At 42.3% G+C, this 19835-nt stretch overlaps 1 protein-coding gene across 1 annotated transcript in view; it reads left to right on the forward strand.

Moving 5' to 3' along the window:
* The first annotated feature begins 3583 nt into the window (after positions 1–3583).
* EVL (Enah/Vasp-like) overlaps positions 3584–19835 on the forward strand; it is a 173005-nt gene continuing 156753 nt past the window's right edge. Inside the window, exon 1 of the mRNA XM_063090240.1 lies at positions 3584–3643. Within this exon, the coding sequence (XP_062946310.1) occupies positions 3639–3643 (5 nt within the window). The 5' untranslated portion in view covers positions 3584–3638. The remainder of the gene's footprint in view (positions 3644–19835) is intronic.

Genomic DNA, 19835 nt, shown 5'->3' on the forward strand with positions numbered 1-19835 from the left:
CTGAGAGTTGCAGGGCAGAGGTGACATGTAAGTGGATTGAAGATGATCTGCCAGGTAGACAGAGGCAGTGGGCTGGGCGTGAAAGGAGGCAGATGTGTGTTGAGGAGCTCAGTAGACAATGAATGAATGAAAACAAATTGTATTGTATTTAAGAAAAACAACTGCTGGTAATAACTGAATTGGGCAATGAGATTAATGGTGTGTATAAAAAAGGGTGCAGTGTCACAGGTGGTCCCCCAGTCGCCTGAGACATCTGCTGTTGTCTAAGCATGATTTTCTTTGGATCCTGGCATGAATTAGTAACTCACTTATGATGGTTCATATAAACCAGACACGGTCTCATTGGTGACTCAACAAAACTACTGAGTTTCTTTCGATTATTTGTGGTGAGTGAGGTTTTTTTTGGCAAACCCTGAGTAATGGAGAAGATGGTCTACGGAGCTGATTCCTCAGCAGTGACCCCTGGCTGGAAATACTTCAAGAAACAGGGAGGCAGTCCAGACACTTGGAGTCTGCAGAAATGTGTGGTCATCTGGCTCTTCATCCAGTCACCTGTGGGACTAGTGAGGCCTCAGTTTCACCCTCTGGACAAAGAGGTTGGATGAGACAGCCTTCAAGGACTTTCCAGCTCTGTTATTTGTCTGCAACTCTGTGACTATCCCGAGCCCAACAGACAGCAGAAACCATCTCTCCTGCCTCCCCGACAAATGGGAAATCCAGTCCAAGAGTGCCTTGGGCCATGAGTGGTCAGCCTGGCCAAGTGTCCTGCACCCACACACACCAGGCATCATGAAATCACTGACCTCAGTGAGGAGTCGTTCTCAAATCCAAGGACTGGTGGCCTCCAGAAATAAATCATTTGGGGGCCACATGTTTCAACAGTGCTAACTTTTCATAAATGTTTTCTTTTTATCAGAAGAATGGAAAACATGAATTCTTGTACTTTTAAGGAATAAAGCCTTTATTCAGCAAATGCAAAACATGCTAAATAGACTGTGGTTTCAAGTGACGCATCACTAAGGAAAAGGAAAAGGGGAGGCGAGGGTGATGGGGCCAGAGACGGGCAGAAAATCCTTTTCTCGGGCATCCAGTTTGTGCTGACACTGGCACCTCATCTGATCCTCAGCAGCACCTGCAAGATGGGCTGAGGGTTCCCACCTGTTGGATGAGAAATGGAAGCTCAGAGAGGTTTGAGCTGCAGGATTAAAATGCAGAGCTCTCTGCCCTCCGAGGATTCCTGGGGCTGCTGAGACGAAGACCAACGTCCACTCATGGGGAAGCAGGGCACAGGATAGGATGTGAGTGGCCCCGTGCGTCCTCCCCAGCCCTTCCTGCAGCTCATGACACCCTCTGAAGAACAAACATCTGATACAAGAAACGCCCCCTCCAGGAGCCTGGCACAGCTAATTTCATGAATTCACTGAGTGATGTTGGGCCAATCTCCTTCTGATCAGTGTTTACCCCCTTCTCCCCTTATCTAGACTAGGATTTACAGTAGTTAGCAAGAAAGATTGACAGGGGATATGTGCCCCTCACATTTGGTGCTATTTTTCTATAGCAAATCTGCCATTTTCCTGTAAACCTTCCAACTGCAGGATGGCAACAACTTGTCAGATTCCAGGGCAGCAGGGAAAATACCTGATCGAGAGAATCATGCTGAAAGAGCATCAATACACCAGGCTGGAAACAGACAGGCCTATATCCCAGGGTCTTTGCACAGGACTTTGATATGCACTGACCAGGAGGTAACCCTGCCTCTTCAGAGCACAACCAGGATGTCTCCTGGTGACCTGATGCTTGTCCATTTTAGTAATTTTTAGGGTGCAACAAGACTCTTCTATAGCAGAGACCAATCTTGACCCTGGGAAGAGGACAAAGGAGGGAAGGAGGGGTACACCCTAAGTGGCTGCTAACAGGACTGTAGATCAAGGAACCTTTTCAAGTTTGAGGACTCGGCTCAAACATATATGGGAAGGAAAGAAGCGAGGGGACAATCAATCACTGAGGAACTCTGATGACCTGTGCATGGTGAGGGAGGGGCAAGGAGACAGGGAGAGAGATAAGCATGTAAAGACCCAGACTGCAACCTGGGAGCACGATGTTCAACCGCAGCAAACTAGAATAAATGGGCACTGGGATTTTGAGGCAGAAAAACTTAGGTCTGAAAACTGGCTCCACCACCTACTATGTCTTCAGCAAACCCAGGAAACTCACACAGCCTCTTCTCAAGCGGGGCCAAGAATAAAATGGCAACCCCTCACTGCCCTCCTACCATACGCCAGACATTACCAAATACTTTTCTGTGCTCTTGTTTATATCCAAGTTTTTAAAAAGTAGCCATTATTTCACGGTGACTGTGACGGGGGGAAAGGGAGACATTCGTGGCGCTATTGAGAGAGCGTAACTGTCTACGTGCATATGGGGAGTGAGATCCCAAAGGGTTTGAGATTTCCGGCCAGCAAGAAGGATCCCTGGCCTTTAGGAAGGATGGGGATTTAAAAACCAGAGAACACCAAGGTCAAGGGCGTTAAAACACGAAGGTCAAAGGTTCGGATCCCTGTACCGGCCAGCCACCAAAAAAATAAAATAAAAAACAAAACCCAGAGAACTCCTGGACGACCTGCTCGATGCTGTGCGCTGTGCATGTGATTTGTCACAGCTTTGGTTTGGGGCACCGGGCAGGGCTCCTGCTGAACTGCGGGAGGCCCTTCCAGTGTTGATATCGCCCCAAAGCTGCGACTCCCGGTCATTCACGGGGAGGGTAGGCCGTCGTCGATGACCTCGACGCCCCTCACATGAGGTTGTTCCCTGAGTCCGAGCGGGCGGGTGCACGGCAGGAGTAGAGAAGTGGGAAGCGTCCGGCCACCGCGCCCAGACCCTGGCGCCCTCAGGGAACGGTCCGGGGGCCCGCGCTGGGAGGTGACGCCCCGCCCCCTGGGCCCCGCCCCCTGCCCCTCCCGGGCCCGCCGCTCGCCGCTCGCCCTTCCCTCGAAGGCCCGCCCCGCCCCTCACAGCCTCCGGCTCGGCCTCCCGGGAGGCGCGGACCGGGGCCCCGCGCCTTTTGTGTCTGCCTCGACCGCCGCGCGCGCTCAGCCACCTCAGCGGCCGCGGGCGGAGGCACGACCGGGCGCGGTCCCCTCAGCGGGCGGAGGGGCGCAGAGCCACGCGCGCACCCGCCCTCGCACCTCGTGGGCCGAGACCCGCCCGCGCGCGCGCCCGCCCGCCTCTCCAGCGAGGACTCGGAGCCGCCCGCGCGCCCGCCCGGGGACGCCGCCCCGAGCCTCAGGCGGACGCGCTCGCGCTCGCCCCGGCCGGACCCCAGCAGGCTCGCCCCGTCCCCCCGCCCCGCGTCGGCGGCGACTCGGGCGCGCGCGCGCGCGCACGCCGGCCCGGGCACGCGCGCCCGCCAAGATGGCAGGGGCCGGGGCCCAGCTGTCAGTCGCCGCCGCTGCAGCCCTTCCCCGCAGCTAGCGGCCCGGACGCCCGCCCCGAGAAGATGAGCCTCCGCCGCCCCCCGCAGCCCAGCCAGACGCGGACCCGCCGCGCCCGGGGCCGGCTGCCCCGCTAGCGCCCGCGCCCCGCGCCCGCCGCCGCTCCGGGTGGCCCCCGGCCCCGCGCGCCCGCCCCCGGCAGCGACAATGAGGTGAGTCGGGTCCGGAGCCTCGGCGGCTGCGAGCGGGCGACGCGGGGTGAGGCGGGCGCGGAGGGGCTGGCCGCGGGCCTGCGGTGCCCCGAAGGCGGGAATGGGGGCGAGGGGGTGGCCGGAGGACCGGGGCGGGCCCGGCAGAGATGTGGGGGCATTCGGAGCGCGGGAATGGCTTCAGGAGAATCGTGGGGGCGTCTGGAGAGCTGGGAGGGTCTTGGGGGTGTCGGGTGGGCTGGCGTTCGGGAAGGAGCAGGCGGTGCTGGCCTTGCAGTTTGCGGGGGGCCTGGTGTGGGCGGGGGAGGCCGAACCCCGCGGGCAGGTGAGGCCGCGCCCCAGCCGCGCGAGGGCAGAAGTTGGCGCAAGTCCCCGTTCGGTGCCTTCCAGCCCTGAGCAGGCCGGCCTGAAGCCCCTCTAGCCTCGGGCGAAGCCTCCCTCTGGCCTCGGAGCCGCATTTCGGCTTAATTTCAAAGTGGTAGTTTCCCCTCGATCTGGAGCTGGTTCCCCCCTGCTCCCATTCTCTTTTCCTTTTCCTTTCTTCTTGAGCACGCCAGGAAGTGCAGCCCCCCCAAATGTATGATTTATCGCTGATTTGTCCTCTAGCCAGGGAGCCTAGTGGTTATCAGGTCAAGGAGTAAAACATAGCCAGGACCCCGAAGCCCAGGTGCCCTCTCCCAGTCGCTCCACCCTTCCTTCTCCTCCAGAGGTAACCACGTCCTCACTGCCTTGATTTTTCTGTGTAATAATTTTACCTTCCTACACACAGAACCCATAAAAACTATGGTGTCTTAGTATAGTTTCATTTTACCTGTTTTTGTGAACTTTATATAAATGAAATAATGCAACGTATATATTTTGTGTCTGGCTTTTTTCACTCAATATGTTTTTGAGGTTCATCTGTTGTAACCGTTGTTTGTTCATTCTTATAGGATGAGTATATCACATTCTATCCATTCTACTGTTGGTAGACATTTGAGTGGTTTCTAGCTTTTGGCGGTTAATAATGCTGTTATGAATATTCTCCTGTGTCTCCTGGTGCATTCATTTGTGTTCGGTATATATCTAGCAGTAGAGTTTTTAAGTTAAAAGGTATGCATCTCTTCAACGGTCAAAAGATATGCATCTCTTCACTTTTCCAAAGTGGTGGTACCAGTTGACACTCCTCCTAGCAAGTATATGAGGGTTCTTGCTGTACATCCTCGTTAACACTTGGTATTGTCGATCTTAAATTTTAGCCATTCTGGTGAGTGTGAAGTGGTGTTAGTTTGCAGTTTCCTGTTGATTAATGAGGTTGAACATCTTTTGTTTCTTTGGTATCCTGTTTTATGAAGTACCTATTTAATTATCTTGTTCAGTTTTCTTTTGGGGTTTACATGTCTTTTTCTTCCTAATTTATAGTTCTACTCCCAAATCAAGAAGATAGTTTCCTATAACATCTTCTAGAAACCTTACCCTTTTGCTTTTCACATTAAGATATATAGTTCACCTGGAATTGATTTTTGTGTAACATGTTAAAAAGGGGTTAAATTTCATTTTTACCCAATACCATTTATTCAGCACCATTTATTTAAAAAAAAAAAAAACTTTCCCCCATAGTTCTGCAGAGTCACCTTTGTCTTTTTCCAATCTTCTATTTGGGGTCATTTTCTTTCTGCCTGAAGAATAGCCTTTAGTATTCATTTAGTGCAGATCTGCTGGTGACAAACTGTTAGTGTTTGTTTGAAAATGTCATTATTTATCCTTCACCTTTTTCTTTTTTGTAAACAGCTTTGTTGGGATACAATTCACATACCCATTTAAAGCGCATACAGTTCAGTGGGTTTTAGAATATTCACAGAGTTATATAACCATTACCACTACATCTAATTTTAGAATTTTTCCTCCAATTTTGAAGGGTCTTTTCATTAGTTACAGAATTCTTGGTTTGCCATTGTTTGTTTTCTTTTAGCATTTTAAAGCTATCTCATTATCTCTAACTTGGATTTTTTTCTGTTGAGAAGTCACTTGTCAGTCTGTTTTTCCTTTGAAAATAGTCTCTTTTTCTCTCGCTGCTTTCAAAATGTTCTCTTTAGTCTTTGTTTTTCTGCAATTTTTCTATGCCATCCCTAGTATAGATTTCTTTTTCTTTATAATTGAGATTCTTAGGGCTTTTTGAATCTGTGGCTTTGTATCTTTCATTAATTTTGGAAGTCATCACCTGTTAGTACTTCAATCATTGCTTCTGCCCCATTTCTCACTTATCTTTCTCTCTTCTGTTTTATATAATCTGCTATTAAACCTATCCATTGAGTTTTTAAGTTTTCAGCTATTATATAAATTATATTTTTAATTTCCATTTTGTTCTCTTTTATAGTTATCAGTTATCTGCCAACATTATCAATCTTTTCTCTCCTTGAACACTGTATGCATAATTATTTTAAAGTCTCTGTCTGATTATGGCAATATCTGTGAGTCATTTCCAGTGTTTCTGTTGGTCTTCATTCACATTGCCTTCTTTCTATGTGCCTAGTCTTTTGGGTTATTTTAATGTGTGCTGGACATCATATATGCAGAATTGATTGTAGAAATGACTTGAGACATAGATGATGTTTTTCTTTTCCAGAGAAAATTCACATTTGCTTTTATCAAGCAAATAGGGGGTGGCACTTTACATTCTGGGCTCAGTTCAATCCAGTTTCAGAAATTGAGATGTTTCTAAGTTGAGCTACAGTCCTGTGAGGACAAGCCTGTTCACCTTTCCTCCTAGTGTTCACTTCTTCACCAGCACCTTCACTCCCATCCCAACACCGAGATTTTAACATTTCTTTCAGAACTGGCATACACCCCTAGGAAAAAGTAGCCCCAAACACTCTGAGCCTCTGACATGCCTTTCTCCCACATACCTCCAAGCAGATATACATTATATTTTTTCCCAGCTTTTCTACCCCTCTTTAGCTAGAGGATTGTTCTGATTTTCTTAGTCCACAGTTACTGGAAATAAAAGTCCCTGATTTTTGCATTTTTAAGGACAGTTTGAGTCAACATTCAATTCTGGATATTTATACTACCAGGTTATGGAAGCTGTGGAGAATAACAACACCTATTTTCTTGTGTTCTGCCCTAACTATAGTTGATTGTCTCTGTCAGTTTATGACACGCTCTTGGAATCAGGATAATTTTAAGAATAAATCTTTAACTCCTCCTAATATATCATTAATTGAAAAAATGGCTGTTTAGCTCAGGTCATTACTGTAAAGCAAAAGATTTTGGAGGCAGGTGCTTTTCTCTTCTTTCTGTGTTCATTTCTTTCTCCTGTCTTGATTTCCTTAATTGTTTATTTGATAAGAATTAACTGTTCACTGATCCTCTTGAATAGAACATTTAATTTTTTGACCAACAGTACCACAGTAGCATTCTCAGATTCATTCTTTTGGATCAGATAAAAAGGACATGGATGTAGGAATGAAAGTTCCCAAATAATTTTTCTAGAATGAATCATTCAGTTATTCTTTTTTAAAGTCATTTGTTTTTTACATAGATTTTTAAAAATGCTGCTGACAGTTTAACATGGTTCTCTGTTGCAGATTGTTTATACTTAAACGTCTATATGTGTGTATTTACTTGTACCTGAAGTACTTGGCTTTTGCAAATAGATTTAAATGAGTCCAGGGGGTCTGTTCATGACCTCTGTTAACTGATTTGATTTGTTTATTTATAAGCAGTTTGGATCACCCATGAAGAACACTTTCCTTTTTGTACAATCCTTAATTTAAAAATGAAAGTAACATCATTTCTCTTGATAGATAATCTCTTCAGAATGCATAGATGTGACCTATTGATAAAAGTCTGAAATGTAGTTAGTCTCCAAAGGGTTCCTTTCGGAGTGTCTCAGAAAGTCATAAGGTGGAGATGCATTCTAACAAATAAACTGAACATTTGAGACACAAGTCAACTTATTTCAGCAAAAAAAGTGCTATTAAATCAAATTACTCAGGTGATTAAGGCTGTGTTTGAGTTTTTCTTTATTTTCTAGACTACTGCTTGAATTTTTGTTTCCCTTTTTCTAACATATCTTAAGTATTTGCATATCTTCATTCAGAAATCATTTTTGAGGGCTTACTGTTGCCTGATACTGGATTAAGTCAGGTAAAGACACACAAATAGTCCCTATACCTAAAAGATTTACAGAAATTTACTCGGTCCCTTTCTGCACATACTTAAAAAAATAAAAATCATCACCCTCGTTATATGCAATATATTTCTTCAGTCATTTATCTATTGGGAACATTCTCTTCCGTGAACATTTTTTCTATCTGCCTTTCTTTTAAAGATTTAGTATAAAAATTAAAAATTTTTTTGTCATTAAGTCATTTTCTTTGTGATTTTTCCATTATTTCTTATATTTAGGATGGCATTCTTCTATAAGTTTGATTATTGTTGCTTTTTTCTGTTATAAGAATTTTCATTCTTCAAACTCTGGAATATGAGGTAAAGACTGAAATTACCTTTTTTCTTCAACATTGCTGTTCATATACTTGACCAAGTAGTTTATATGGCAGAGATTTCAGCAATGTTTTCTGGATTGGATGGCAGTGTAAACATCTGGATCCCAGGGTTGCATGGTTGCAGCTGGTATGTTTGAGTGATTGAAGATCACCTCTAATTTTAGAACGCTTACCTGCCCCCAGCAAGGAATTCTTATATGTGTAATGTATGGCCAGTCTGACATATCAGCAGGTCTCGTTATGTGCCAGGGAACTGCTTCATCTGGGCCAAGGGCATTTTATCAATCCTGTAGTTATACAAATGCTGTGTGATTACAGGGTACAGTATAAGATACACAGACACAAACAGTCCTTATTTATCACTCTTAGCCTTCACTAACTGAGTTGGGTCCAAGTACATTTCTGAACTCAATGGTGCAGAATTGGGGATAGGAGAGCATTTCTTCAGATAGCTTTGGAAGTCACGTTAAGATCAGTTATAGGGCGCACGCGAGTGTGAGTGTGTGCGTGTGCGCGCGCGCGCGTGTGTCTTTCTAGGCTCTCTTTTGTCTGCCTGTTTTTAGGCCAGTGCCATTACATATTTACGTTGTAGACAGTGATTTTAATTTGAGCAACATCATCCTTTAATTAAAGTATCCTTTATTAAAGCCATTTTGACTTTTTTTTTTTTTTTTTTTTTTTTTTTTTTGCAGCTGGCTGGTTTGGGAATCTGAACCCTTGACCTTGGTGTTACCGGGCTGTGCTCTAACCAACTGAGCTAACCAGTCAGTCCAGTGTTTTTGTTTGTATTTAATTTATAAATTTGTTTTGCTTATCTAGTTATATAAACAAAAGACAATTAAACTCCGTTTTATAATTGTATATATAAGCTGTATGAAAATAGATTAAATCAATATTGTTTCACATAAGTATTTTTTCCCTTTATAGGGAATCTGTACACAACTGAAGTTTGAGAAACCTTGCAGTAGACTATTAAGCTTGATGAAGAGACTCTGAGTTAAGTGAATATATCATAACTGCTGCAGTAAGAGTGATGGTAACAGAGAAAAGCATTTCTGGCTCATGTCAGGGTGGAAGTGGGAAGGGTAGCCAGTCCCATTGTCAAACAGTTGTTAAGTAGAGTGTCCTCCTTCCTAGCCTAAAGGGAGAAGATCTTGATAGAAATAATTTTCTGGTGGTAATTTTTTTCTTCCCTTTAAAAACAAAAACATTTTTTCCTGATTTAAATGTAGTACATGTTGGATGTAGAGAAATTGAAAACAGAAAAGTATGAAGAAGACAAAAGAAATCTATTTATGGACAACCACATTAGACATGTGGTGTAGTTTCTTTATCTTTTTCAGGTATAAGTGTAACATTTTTACAAAATTGATAGTGTACTGTGTATTTGTATTGGGCATTTTACATTTAATATATATGCATTTTCCCCCTGTTAAATGTTTTCTTTGAAAACATTTTAAATAGCTGAATAATAAATAGTCTATCAGATGGTATACATAATTTATTTACCAATACCCCAGTTTTGGGACAGCTTGTTTTTAGTTTTTCATCATTGTAAACAACACTGTGATAAGTATCTGTGTGCATAAATCTTAGGGCACATCTCTGATTATTTCCTTAAGATAAATTAGCAAAATGGTATTACTGGGACCAAAAACATTTTAAAGGCTATCAATGCACACTACCAGAATGTTAATTTTAAACAAAGAAAAGAGAAAGAAAAAGATAAAGTTAATAAAAGGAAATTTAATCCTGGAGGTTTATCTTGGAGGTTCTCCCAAAAGAGCAAAGGAAGGGCTGGGAAAGGAATCAGAAGAGAGAAGTAAATGGAATAAGGGAGGGTGAGGGATGGGAGAGAGGGCAAGAGAGACAATACTAAGAAATGGTGTAGTTCTATCTGCTCACCAGTGGAGGGAACCCTGTTCCCAGTTCCTCTGTAGCAATTATGGCTGAAGATGGACCGCCTTTGTCTTTAGGACTCTGGGAAAGACATCTCCTACTCTTTGGCTTCCAGTTAATGTAGGTGTGTGAATGAACATTTTATTTTAAAAAATTGAGTTAGATTTTTAAAATTTGCGTTCAGTTTGCTTCCTATATTCTAAGCAGTCTGGGTTTTAGAGTCAGACATGTCTGCATTCTAACCCAGAGCTTCTACTTACCAGCTGACTGAGCAAATTACTTAACCTTTATGAGCCTCCATTTTCTCACATATAAATGAGGACAATCCCACTTCCTTCACAGGGTTTTGTGAGGATCAAATGAGAATGTATGAGATGATCTTAGCTCATGATGTTTAACAAAGTTTAGTTATCTACCTCAACCCCACCCCAATTTGTTGTGTCTGAGAAAGATAACCCCTGAAAAATCTGAGACAATTCTGATTTAAAATATTCTGCCTTTTGTCAAATCACTGTATAACGTATCTCCATATGTGATAATTTTTTGGTTTAGAAACCATAGTCGCTATTGATGCTTAGGCTTCTAAAAAAGATTCAGGGACATTCTCTATAAAAGTCACAAAATAGACCTATTGGAATAGAGGAAAAACAGGAAGCATGTTATTTTGGTGTAGAGAAGATACTGTAATTGGACTGAAAAACTTAGATTGAGAAATAGTTACTGCAATTGAGCATATTTAGCTGTGAAATTCATGGAAGCTATGGCAAAAAGAAAAACTTGAGCCAATGTGTTATGTAGTAAGAGAGAGACATGACTTTTTATAGCTTTAAAGACATGTTTTCTGTGGATCTTTAAGAGACAGTGGACAATTGACCCTACAAGAGCTTGATTTTGGCAGCCTCTTACATGCCTTTTCCAGTTCTTTTCCTCCTGTGATGTATTTCCCCTGGGCCTCTTCTTGAAAAGGTTGTAGGACCCTTAAACATTTTCTGGGTCATGCGTGCCACTCTGATTTGCCTGTGGTGTTGAGTTTATTGGTCTGATCTTCTTTTCCTCTCTTGGTCAAAGAATCCTAACTAGGAAAAGATCTGATGAGCTATACTAAATCACACAAGTATCAACAAAGTCTATCTGTGTCCTTTCCCTCTTTTTCTTGCTAACGTCTTAGCCTTCAAATCTTAGTTTATTTCTTTATTTTGGCCACTAGCCTGTATCGGGATCTGAACTCCTAACCTTAGGCTCTCCCAAGTGAGTTAACCGGCTAGCCCTGAATTCTTAATTTAAATGTCACTTCCTCAGGAAGGCAGTCCTTGACTCTTAGTCAGAAAGCCCTTCCCTGCTGATTATCTCTGTGGTATCCCATATTTCCTCTTTCGTAACTGATTATATGTATGTAATTATTTAAATTTTCCCTGCTATACTGTAGGCTTCATAAAGGCAAGGATTATGCCTGTTTTGATCTCTGCTGGATCTCTAGAGCCTAGCACTGTGCCTGGCACTTGGTACATGCTTAATAAACATTGACACTGCCACCTATACCTAAAATGTATAGTTTAGCTGACATTCATTCCAGCTTGGCATAGGTCCTTCTAAGTACAACATTCCAGGTAAACACCTGCAAATAGTAGAAATTAGCACTCAAGAGAAAGCTGTTTCATTAACATCATCCTGGTGACAGTGATTTAGTCTGTTATGTCCATACTGGTGCCATGAGACATGATTCGTTTTGATTATGTGTGGATGGATTTTTTTTCCTGTTATTTCTTTGCAAGGACATTATCCACTATAAACCTCAGTATTCCAGATGTTTCTCAAACTTTAATGTAAATAGGAATCACTGTGGAGAGGGGTATGTGTGTATATGTCCTTCCAAAATGGAGACCCCAGGCCCCATGCCCAGATGGATGAATGCTTTTCTTTCTTTCTTTTCTTTAAATTAATAAACTTTATATTTTAGAACAGTTTTATATTTGCAGAAAAATTGAGCAGATAGTACAGAGATAATTCACTCCCCCATAAACATAGTGTGCCCTATTATTAACATATTGCTATGATATGTTATTATTGATGTATTATAATTAACTTAAGTCCATAGTTTATTCGAGTTTCCTTTGTTTTTACCTGATGTCTCTTTTCTATTCCAAGATCCCATTCAGGACACTATATTACATTTAGTTGTAACTCCTTAGATTTCTCTTGGTGGTGACAGGTTCTCAGACTTTCCTTATTTGTGATGACCTTGACTATTTTGAGGAGTACTGGTCAGGTATGTTATATTATAGGATGCCTCTCTGTTGGAATTTGTCTGATGTTTTTCTTGTGATTAGACTGGGGTTATAAGTTTTGGGGAGGGATACCACAAACAAAGGGCCATTTTCATCCATCATACTGACCACGCATATTTGTATTAACTGTTGATATTGACCCTAATCATCTGGCTAAAGTACAGTTTGTCAGGCTTCTTCACTATAAATTTTTTCTTTTTTCCCCCTTTCATACTGTGTACTCTTTTTAAGGAAGTTACTGTGCACAGCACACACAGAGTGGGGGTTCTGCTCTCACGTCAGATGAATGCTTTTGAAATTTAATAATTATGTATTTATTTTCATGTATATTAGAAAAGATGAGCACCTCAACTCTTTAGCTGTATTTCCCTGAAAACTGTACCCAAGATGGGGGTTCATGTGAGAGCATTTTTGGAGGGCAGTGTTACCCCAAGAAGCAGGAGTGAGGGAAGGGGAGGGAATCAGGAAAAGGGAAGGAGCCAGTACAAGCATTCATTATGGATTAGGCCACCACTGTAAGCCAGTGGTTACTCAGGCCCTGACATCTAGGAGAGAAAGGGAGAAGCAAATATGCGTTAGGTACTGTCTCCATTTGTCAAAGAGTGGTCCCACCGGCTATGAACACCCCACGACCACATCACTCCTAGTGGTGTTCACAGGTGGATACTGTTAGGGCTCTGGTGACATCCCATTGGGACAGCAGTGGAGAACCCAGGAGTGGGAGTGGGGCAGTCTTGATTATCATTATTTCTAAATAAAACCTAAATAGATTTTATTTTTTTCTATCTTTTCCCTCATTTTCAGTCATAGCTGGAAAGTTTTCTCTACTCCCAGTTTGAAGTTAGCAGTGTTTTTTCTAGTACCTGTAAGGTTTCCTTTCTTTTTCTCTTTCAAACATTTAAATCTCTAGTCCATTTGAAATTTAATATGTGTTTTGAGAGAAGGATTCAATTTTATCCTTTTCCATCTGGTTATTCGGTTATCCTGTACTACCTATTAAAAAGTTCTTTTTTATCCAGTGTTTTGAGATGCTGTCTTTTGCCGTATATAATTAATTGGACCTATTTCTGGATTTTCTGTTCTGTTCCATTGATCTGTATTCATTCATGTGCTAATACCTCACTTTTAAAGAGGCTTTCTAATTTGTTTTAATATTGGCTATTAAATAATAATACCAAAAGTTAATGCTCTCGCATTGCTCTGAGTTGATTTTAAAGAAAAAGATTAATAATAACAATCATATTAACTAGTCATGATAAAAATCATTAATGACCAAAGTGTGGGAAATAGTGCTTTAACCCAAGGGAGCAAATCCAAAATGTGTGATTTGGGTGGCTACGCACCTATTGGGGAGAATTCTCATTCATATCATGATGCGTGTGGCTTTTGAATATGAATTTGCAAGGAGGCATGAATGAGGCTAGAGTTCACTCACAGGCAATGTGACTTTTCAGGGTGGGATTGTTAGCACAGTCAGGCAGCCCTTACTCTCCATGTCCTTACACACACACACACACACACACACACACACACACACAATATTAATGAAATCACTATTTATTTTGGAGATTTTTTTCTTCTTAATTTTTATTTATTAATTGATAATGCTTATTTAGAAAACCATAGAATGTTAGATTCAGAAACTTAAAGTCCAGCAGTTTTCCCCCCACACTGTGCATCAGAAACACTTAAAAAGTCCTTCCCCATCCCTTACCCTCCGATGCCAAGGCCCTTCCTCTGATATTTAATTAGTCTGGGGTTAAGTTTGTTTTGTTTTGTTTTGCTTTAAGTCTCCAGGTATTTAAAAGTGCAGCCAGAGTTGAAGACTACTGACCTACTCCTGATGTCAGGACCATGTCTGACTTATTTGGCATTATAGTCCCTACGTCTATCAGTGTACATGGAATGTAGTTGTTGCTCAATAAATGTTTGTCGAATAATGCATAAATCCCCTCATTACTCAGATGAGAAAACGCACAGACTCCAGAGGTCATTTGCCTAGGACTCACAAGTTAGTGGGGTAATAGGAACATGAAACTTGGGTTTCTGGTCTCTCAGTTCTGATTTTTTTCACTTTCCTCCATCCACAATTTTCTCTTTAGTTATAGGCAAAAGTAGGGAAGAGCATTTGCTATCTTGACTTGTGTTGTCCAATTTTGTGACTTCAATCCTCGCTCCAATTCAGTAAAGAAAAAACATGGGAATGAGCCTTAGACTTTGTGGTAAGATAATTGGACTGTGTTGAAATTTCAACCTATGTTCTGCGTCAGCCCATCTCTAGTTTGGGGGTGAGGGGAGACAGGGAAGAAGAGGCCAAAAAATAGGGAGCTGACATTCATTGTGTTGTCTGCCATGTACCAGGCTCTGAGCCTAGGTGCTTAGAGGTTTTTTTGTTTTGTTTTTATGGGTTTTTTTTGGTGTTTGTGTGTGTGGAGGAACTCCACACCCCCAATTCCAGCAGTAAAAGTGTGTTAGATTTTAGAGTTTGATGACAGTACTTTTTATTAATGCTTTAATAGGATTTTATGGATTTCTGTTAGTCAACAGTCATTCCATTTCAAATCTCTATTTTCCCACACCCCAATCGCTTCATTCAGTCTTAATTTGGGCAGTCCCCTGGAAAAAACCCAAATTTCAAAACTGCAAAAGTTGTGGAAGCCAAGTAGAAAAAACTTGAATAAAATTATTGATTTACATAAGAAAGTTCCTCTGTGGTTTAGTTTTTTAAAAAGGTCATGTTAAGTTATGTTGGAATAGGGCTTTGCTTCTGGCAGTGGTTTATCAGGTTGTGTGGACCAGTCCTACTAATAACAACAAGAAATGGTGAAAAATTTAAAAGAAAATTAGTTTGAAGGCATAGAAGAGGTACAAGGCAGAAAGGATCTGCAGGTCCAAGATTTGGGAGAGGATGGAAGCCCACCAGGTAGGTGGTACCACTTTGTCCCTTTGAAGCAATTGTCATTGCTGAAATTGTCACCTGAGAAGATGATTAGAGATTTAAGTAGATTCATAGGGCTAGGGTGGTAAATTTAACATTTAGAGCCTGTCAAGGAGAAGGAGCCCTAGTAAATGCCCTAGGATTTTTGTAAGAGCTCTACTTAGGAATAAGGTTTAACCAGAAATAGACTGCTCTTCACAAGGACTGAAGTATTGTGTTGAATCATCTTAATATATGATTAGATTAAAGTGATCTGGGGTTGTTTGGGCCCCTGGCCTACCTGCCTTCCAGAAGCAAAAGAAAATCCTCTCTAGAGGTGCATGAAATCATCAAAGCCTTGAATTAGCTATACAATTTTGTATTACTATGATTGGCATCCAATCAGAAATTACCAGATACATGAGAAGACATGACTTATCCAGAAACCAAAAGAAAAACAAGACAATGGGAACAGACATAATGAAAGATCACACTTGGATTTTAAAAGAAGTATGATTAGTATGTTCAAGGAAATAAATCGTGTTGCACCTTTTCTTGTTCATCATGGCCATCTCAGCTTTGAGGCTGAGACTTCAGATAAGAGTGTATAGTCTGTCTGTAGTGGACACATGCGAACTAGTGTGTCTGCCATTTGTCCTTGGGTGTGTTTTCATGATTGTAAACATCTTTGCCTAATCCCATACAGTGTAGCATTTAGATTGGGACAGGAGAAAAATTGGAATGATGATCACAGGCTTTTAGAACTTAGAGCTTCTAGAAGAACAACTAGAGGTCAATACTTTGACCTTATACTTTTTAATCTTTGAGAGAAGTGAACATTGTGATTGGTTTAGGCAATGTAAACACGTGTATCTTATTTTACACAATTAAGGTGATGTTAAGTAATGTAAACATAACTTCAGTAAATGTGATTACTTTTAAAATACTTTTAAATTTCAAATTTACTACAGTAAATGTGATTTTTTTTTAAGTGTAGATTAATTTGTATTATAAATACATGACTACTTATTTATCTGTTTTCAGGTATCATATTTGCTTAAATTTTTACTTGACATATGTATTGAGTACCTACTATATGCAAAACAGTGGGACCAGGGATAGGTTTACAGAGACCTACAGAGGCCTTAAGGAATATATAGCCAAGAAAGGCAGAATGGAGCATCTGAGATGAAAGTGCTGGAAAGAAGTATGAACAACACAATTTTAATTTATTTTTTTACTTTTGAGGTGAGCTGGACCTAGAGGAACTGGCAGGATTTTGACTAGGTTAGGGAATCTTCTGTTCCAGTTCTTCCCCTTTGCACTTCTTTGAACAGGCTCATTCTTCCAATTGGCTTTTCAGATGTTCGAAAACAGTAGTATTCAGGAAATTTTGCCTTTTTTGGTTAAATGTCCTCAGGTCTTCCATCCATTCATGATTTATCTGTAATTGGTGGCCCTTCTGAGGGCCTTCCTTTTACTGAGCTCTGAACTGCTCAAGTCCATTGGCAATTTAGAGTCTCTAAATTTGGCTGGAACACAGAAAAGATGTTGGGCCTGGCACACAAATGAAACTCCGTATGCAAAGTAGACACACACCACACCTTGGAGCCATGTGTCAATAGATCAAAATCAAATGCGTGGATAGATCAAAACTAAATGTGTCCACTGGCACTGCTTTCTTGTACCCGCTGAGATTTCTAACTGAGCAGCTCCAAGGTCCTGTTTATAAATGTTTCGTGTCCTAGGAATAAGGAAAATGCTCTCCTCAATTTGTGTCAGTAAGCAAAATGGAACCGTAAGCAACAGACTGAATAAGATAAAGAGAGTGCCAAATAGAGGAACAGTGCTCAAAAGAGAGCCAGCTGGTCCCTTCACAAGAGCAAAGAGTGATATGCTTCGGAATGTAGTCTGTGGGTGATGAGGCAGCATGATTGTGAATCACACCAATAGATCATCAAATATTGATCAAATATTTATTGAGTTCCCTGTAGTTTTCTACACATGTAGCTTAGACCCAAGAAGATAGAGCACAGGTACAAGTTCAGTATGTCTGAAAGTGGGCTCAATACTTCTACATTTATAAACAATTTTATTTTGACAAGGGTGCCAGGACAATTCAATGGGGGAAAATCACCTTTTCAGCAAATAGGACAACTGAATATCCACAAAGAATGAAGTCAGACCCCTACCTCACACCATACACAAAAATGTAATTCAAAGTGGATCATAAACCTAAATGTAAGAGCTAAAATTTTAAAACCATTGTGGGAGACAATATGATACAGCATGGACAAACCCTATAAACATTATGCTAAATAAAAGATGCCAATTATCACCTATTATGTGATCACCACCTATTATGTGATTCCATTTACATGAAATGTTCTAAATAGGCAAATAAATCTATAGAGGTGGAAAGTAGATGAGTGGTTGCTTGGGGCAGGGGTGGGGGTGATTCAGTGTGAGAATGGCTAGTGGCTGCTAACGAATATGGGGCTTCTTTTAGTGATGATGAAAGTATTCTAAAATTAGATTGCAGTAATGGTTGTGCAACTCTGTGAATATACTAAAAACCGTTGTACATTTTGAATGGGTGACTTATAGAATAAAAATCTGTTTCTCAATAAATCTGTTAAAAAAAAAAAAAGAATCAAAAACAATTGAACTCACTGCTTTCCTTCTCAGACCTGTCCTCTTTCAGAATTCCCATTCTCGGAGAGACGCACTTTATGATCCAGAATCCAAAATAGAAACCTGGAAGCTTGATGGAGTCATTCTGTTCCTTCCTGCCACATCTAGGTGGACATGTCATTACCATTTCTTCCTCCTTAAAATCTCTTCTGTTTGTCTCCCTCTCTCCAGAGCCATGATACAGATTTAAGTCAGGTCTTCATCATTATTAAAATGCCATAATTACATTCCACTTTTGTTCTGTACTTCTTAAATTGTCTCCTGTGTGCTTTGTTAAATTGTTAATACCCAAATCTGAGTTAATATTCTCATCCTACTTTTCTTCAAGATATTTCTATGTCTTTCTGGATAAAGTAGTGACTCCTTAGCATGGTATGCAAAGTTTTGCATGAACTGGCCTCTGTCTGCTTCTCCAGATTAATCTCTGTTTTCCTCATTATAAGGAACCTACCTCACACGTTCTTTATAAATCTTTCAGTTTGTATACGATATTCCTCCTGATTGTAGTGACACACTTCAAGTGATCAACAGTCACATGTGGCTGGTGATTACGATATTGGATAGCACATATTATAGAACATTCCTATCATTGCAGGGAATTCTATTGGACAGTGCTGGTCTAGATTAATGCCTGCCATAGTAAACACTCAGTCAATATTTGCTGAATTAATGACTATAACCATAGCTATCATGTATGGCAGACATTCACCCAGCTTCTGTTTGGTAAGGTGTTCCCTGGGTTAATGAGTCAGTTTATTAAATTACTAAACCAGCCATCCTTCTTATATTCAGTTGATATTTGCTTCTCTGAAATTTCTACTGATCGATCCAAGCCTTACAGAATCCAAAATAGCACCCAAGGGCCGCCCTGTGGCTCACTCAGGAGAGTGCGGCACTGGGAGCGCCGAGGCCGCAGGTTCGGATCCTATACAGGGATGGCCAGTGTGCTCACTGGCTGAGCATGGTGCAGACCACACCATGCCGAGGGTTGTGATCCCCTTACCAGTCAAAAAACCCCAAAATAGCACCCAAGAATTAGAATATGGTAGTTATGCTCTTGCTTCCTCTCTCCATGTGATCTGCTTGTACCCGCTGGCTGCCTGCCACTTTCCAGCATGAGTAGAAGCAGCCTGAGGCCCGTGGCAGATGCACCTGTCCCAGAATTGATTTAGGACTTCCGGACAAGGTGGTGGAATAGACGGTTCCTAGCGTCACTCTCTCCCACAAATCAACCGATTTACAACTAAAAAAACATAACATCAAGTGCATACAGAACGGGGAGACGTCCAGCGGGGGAGGCAGAAGCTCCGTGGAGACCACATACCCTGCAGGGCCGCCATCGCATGATCCAGCAAATAGGCTTCAATGCCACCACCCGGCTCCATTCCCAGCCCAGCCCAGTGCGCACGGAGTGGGGAGACGTCCAATAGGGGAGGCGGAGGCTCCACAAAAACCACACACCCTCTGGGGCTGCCACTGCGCAATCCAGCAGGTAGGCTTGACCACAGGCACCCGGCTCCATTCCCAGCCTGGCCTAGTGCCCACGGAGCAGGGTTATGTCTGGCAGGGGAGGCGGGAACTCCGCAGGGACCACACCGCCACTGCGCAATCCAGCAGCCTGGCCCAGTGCACGCGGAGTGGGGAGACGTCCAGCGGGGGAAGCAGAAGCTCCACAGAGACCACACCGCCACCGTGTGATCCAGCAGCCAGGCCCAGTGCGTACAGAGCTGAGAGACGTCCAGCAGGGGAAGTAGAAACTCCGTACAGACCACACACCCTGTGGGGGTGGCTGCCGCCACATGATACAACAGCAGGTAGGCTTCACCGCTGCCACCTGGCTCCATCTCAAGCCTGGCCCAACGTGCACGGAGCAGGGAGACGTCTAGCAGGGGAAGGGGAAGCTCCGCAGAGAC

Source organism: Cynocephalus volans, chromosome 3 (assembly GCF_027409185.1).
Source record: "Cynocephalus volans isolate mCynVol1 chromosome 3, mCynVol1.pri, whole genome shotgun sequence".
In the NCBI taxonomy this organism is placed as follows: domain Eukaryota; kingdom Metazoa; phylum Chordata; class Mammalia; order Dermoptera; family Cynocephalidae; genus Cynocephalus; species Cynocephalus volans.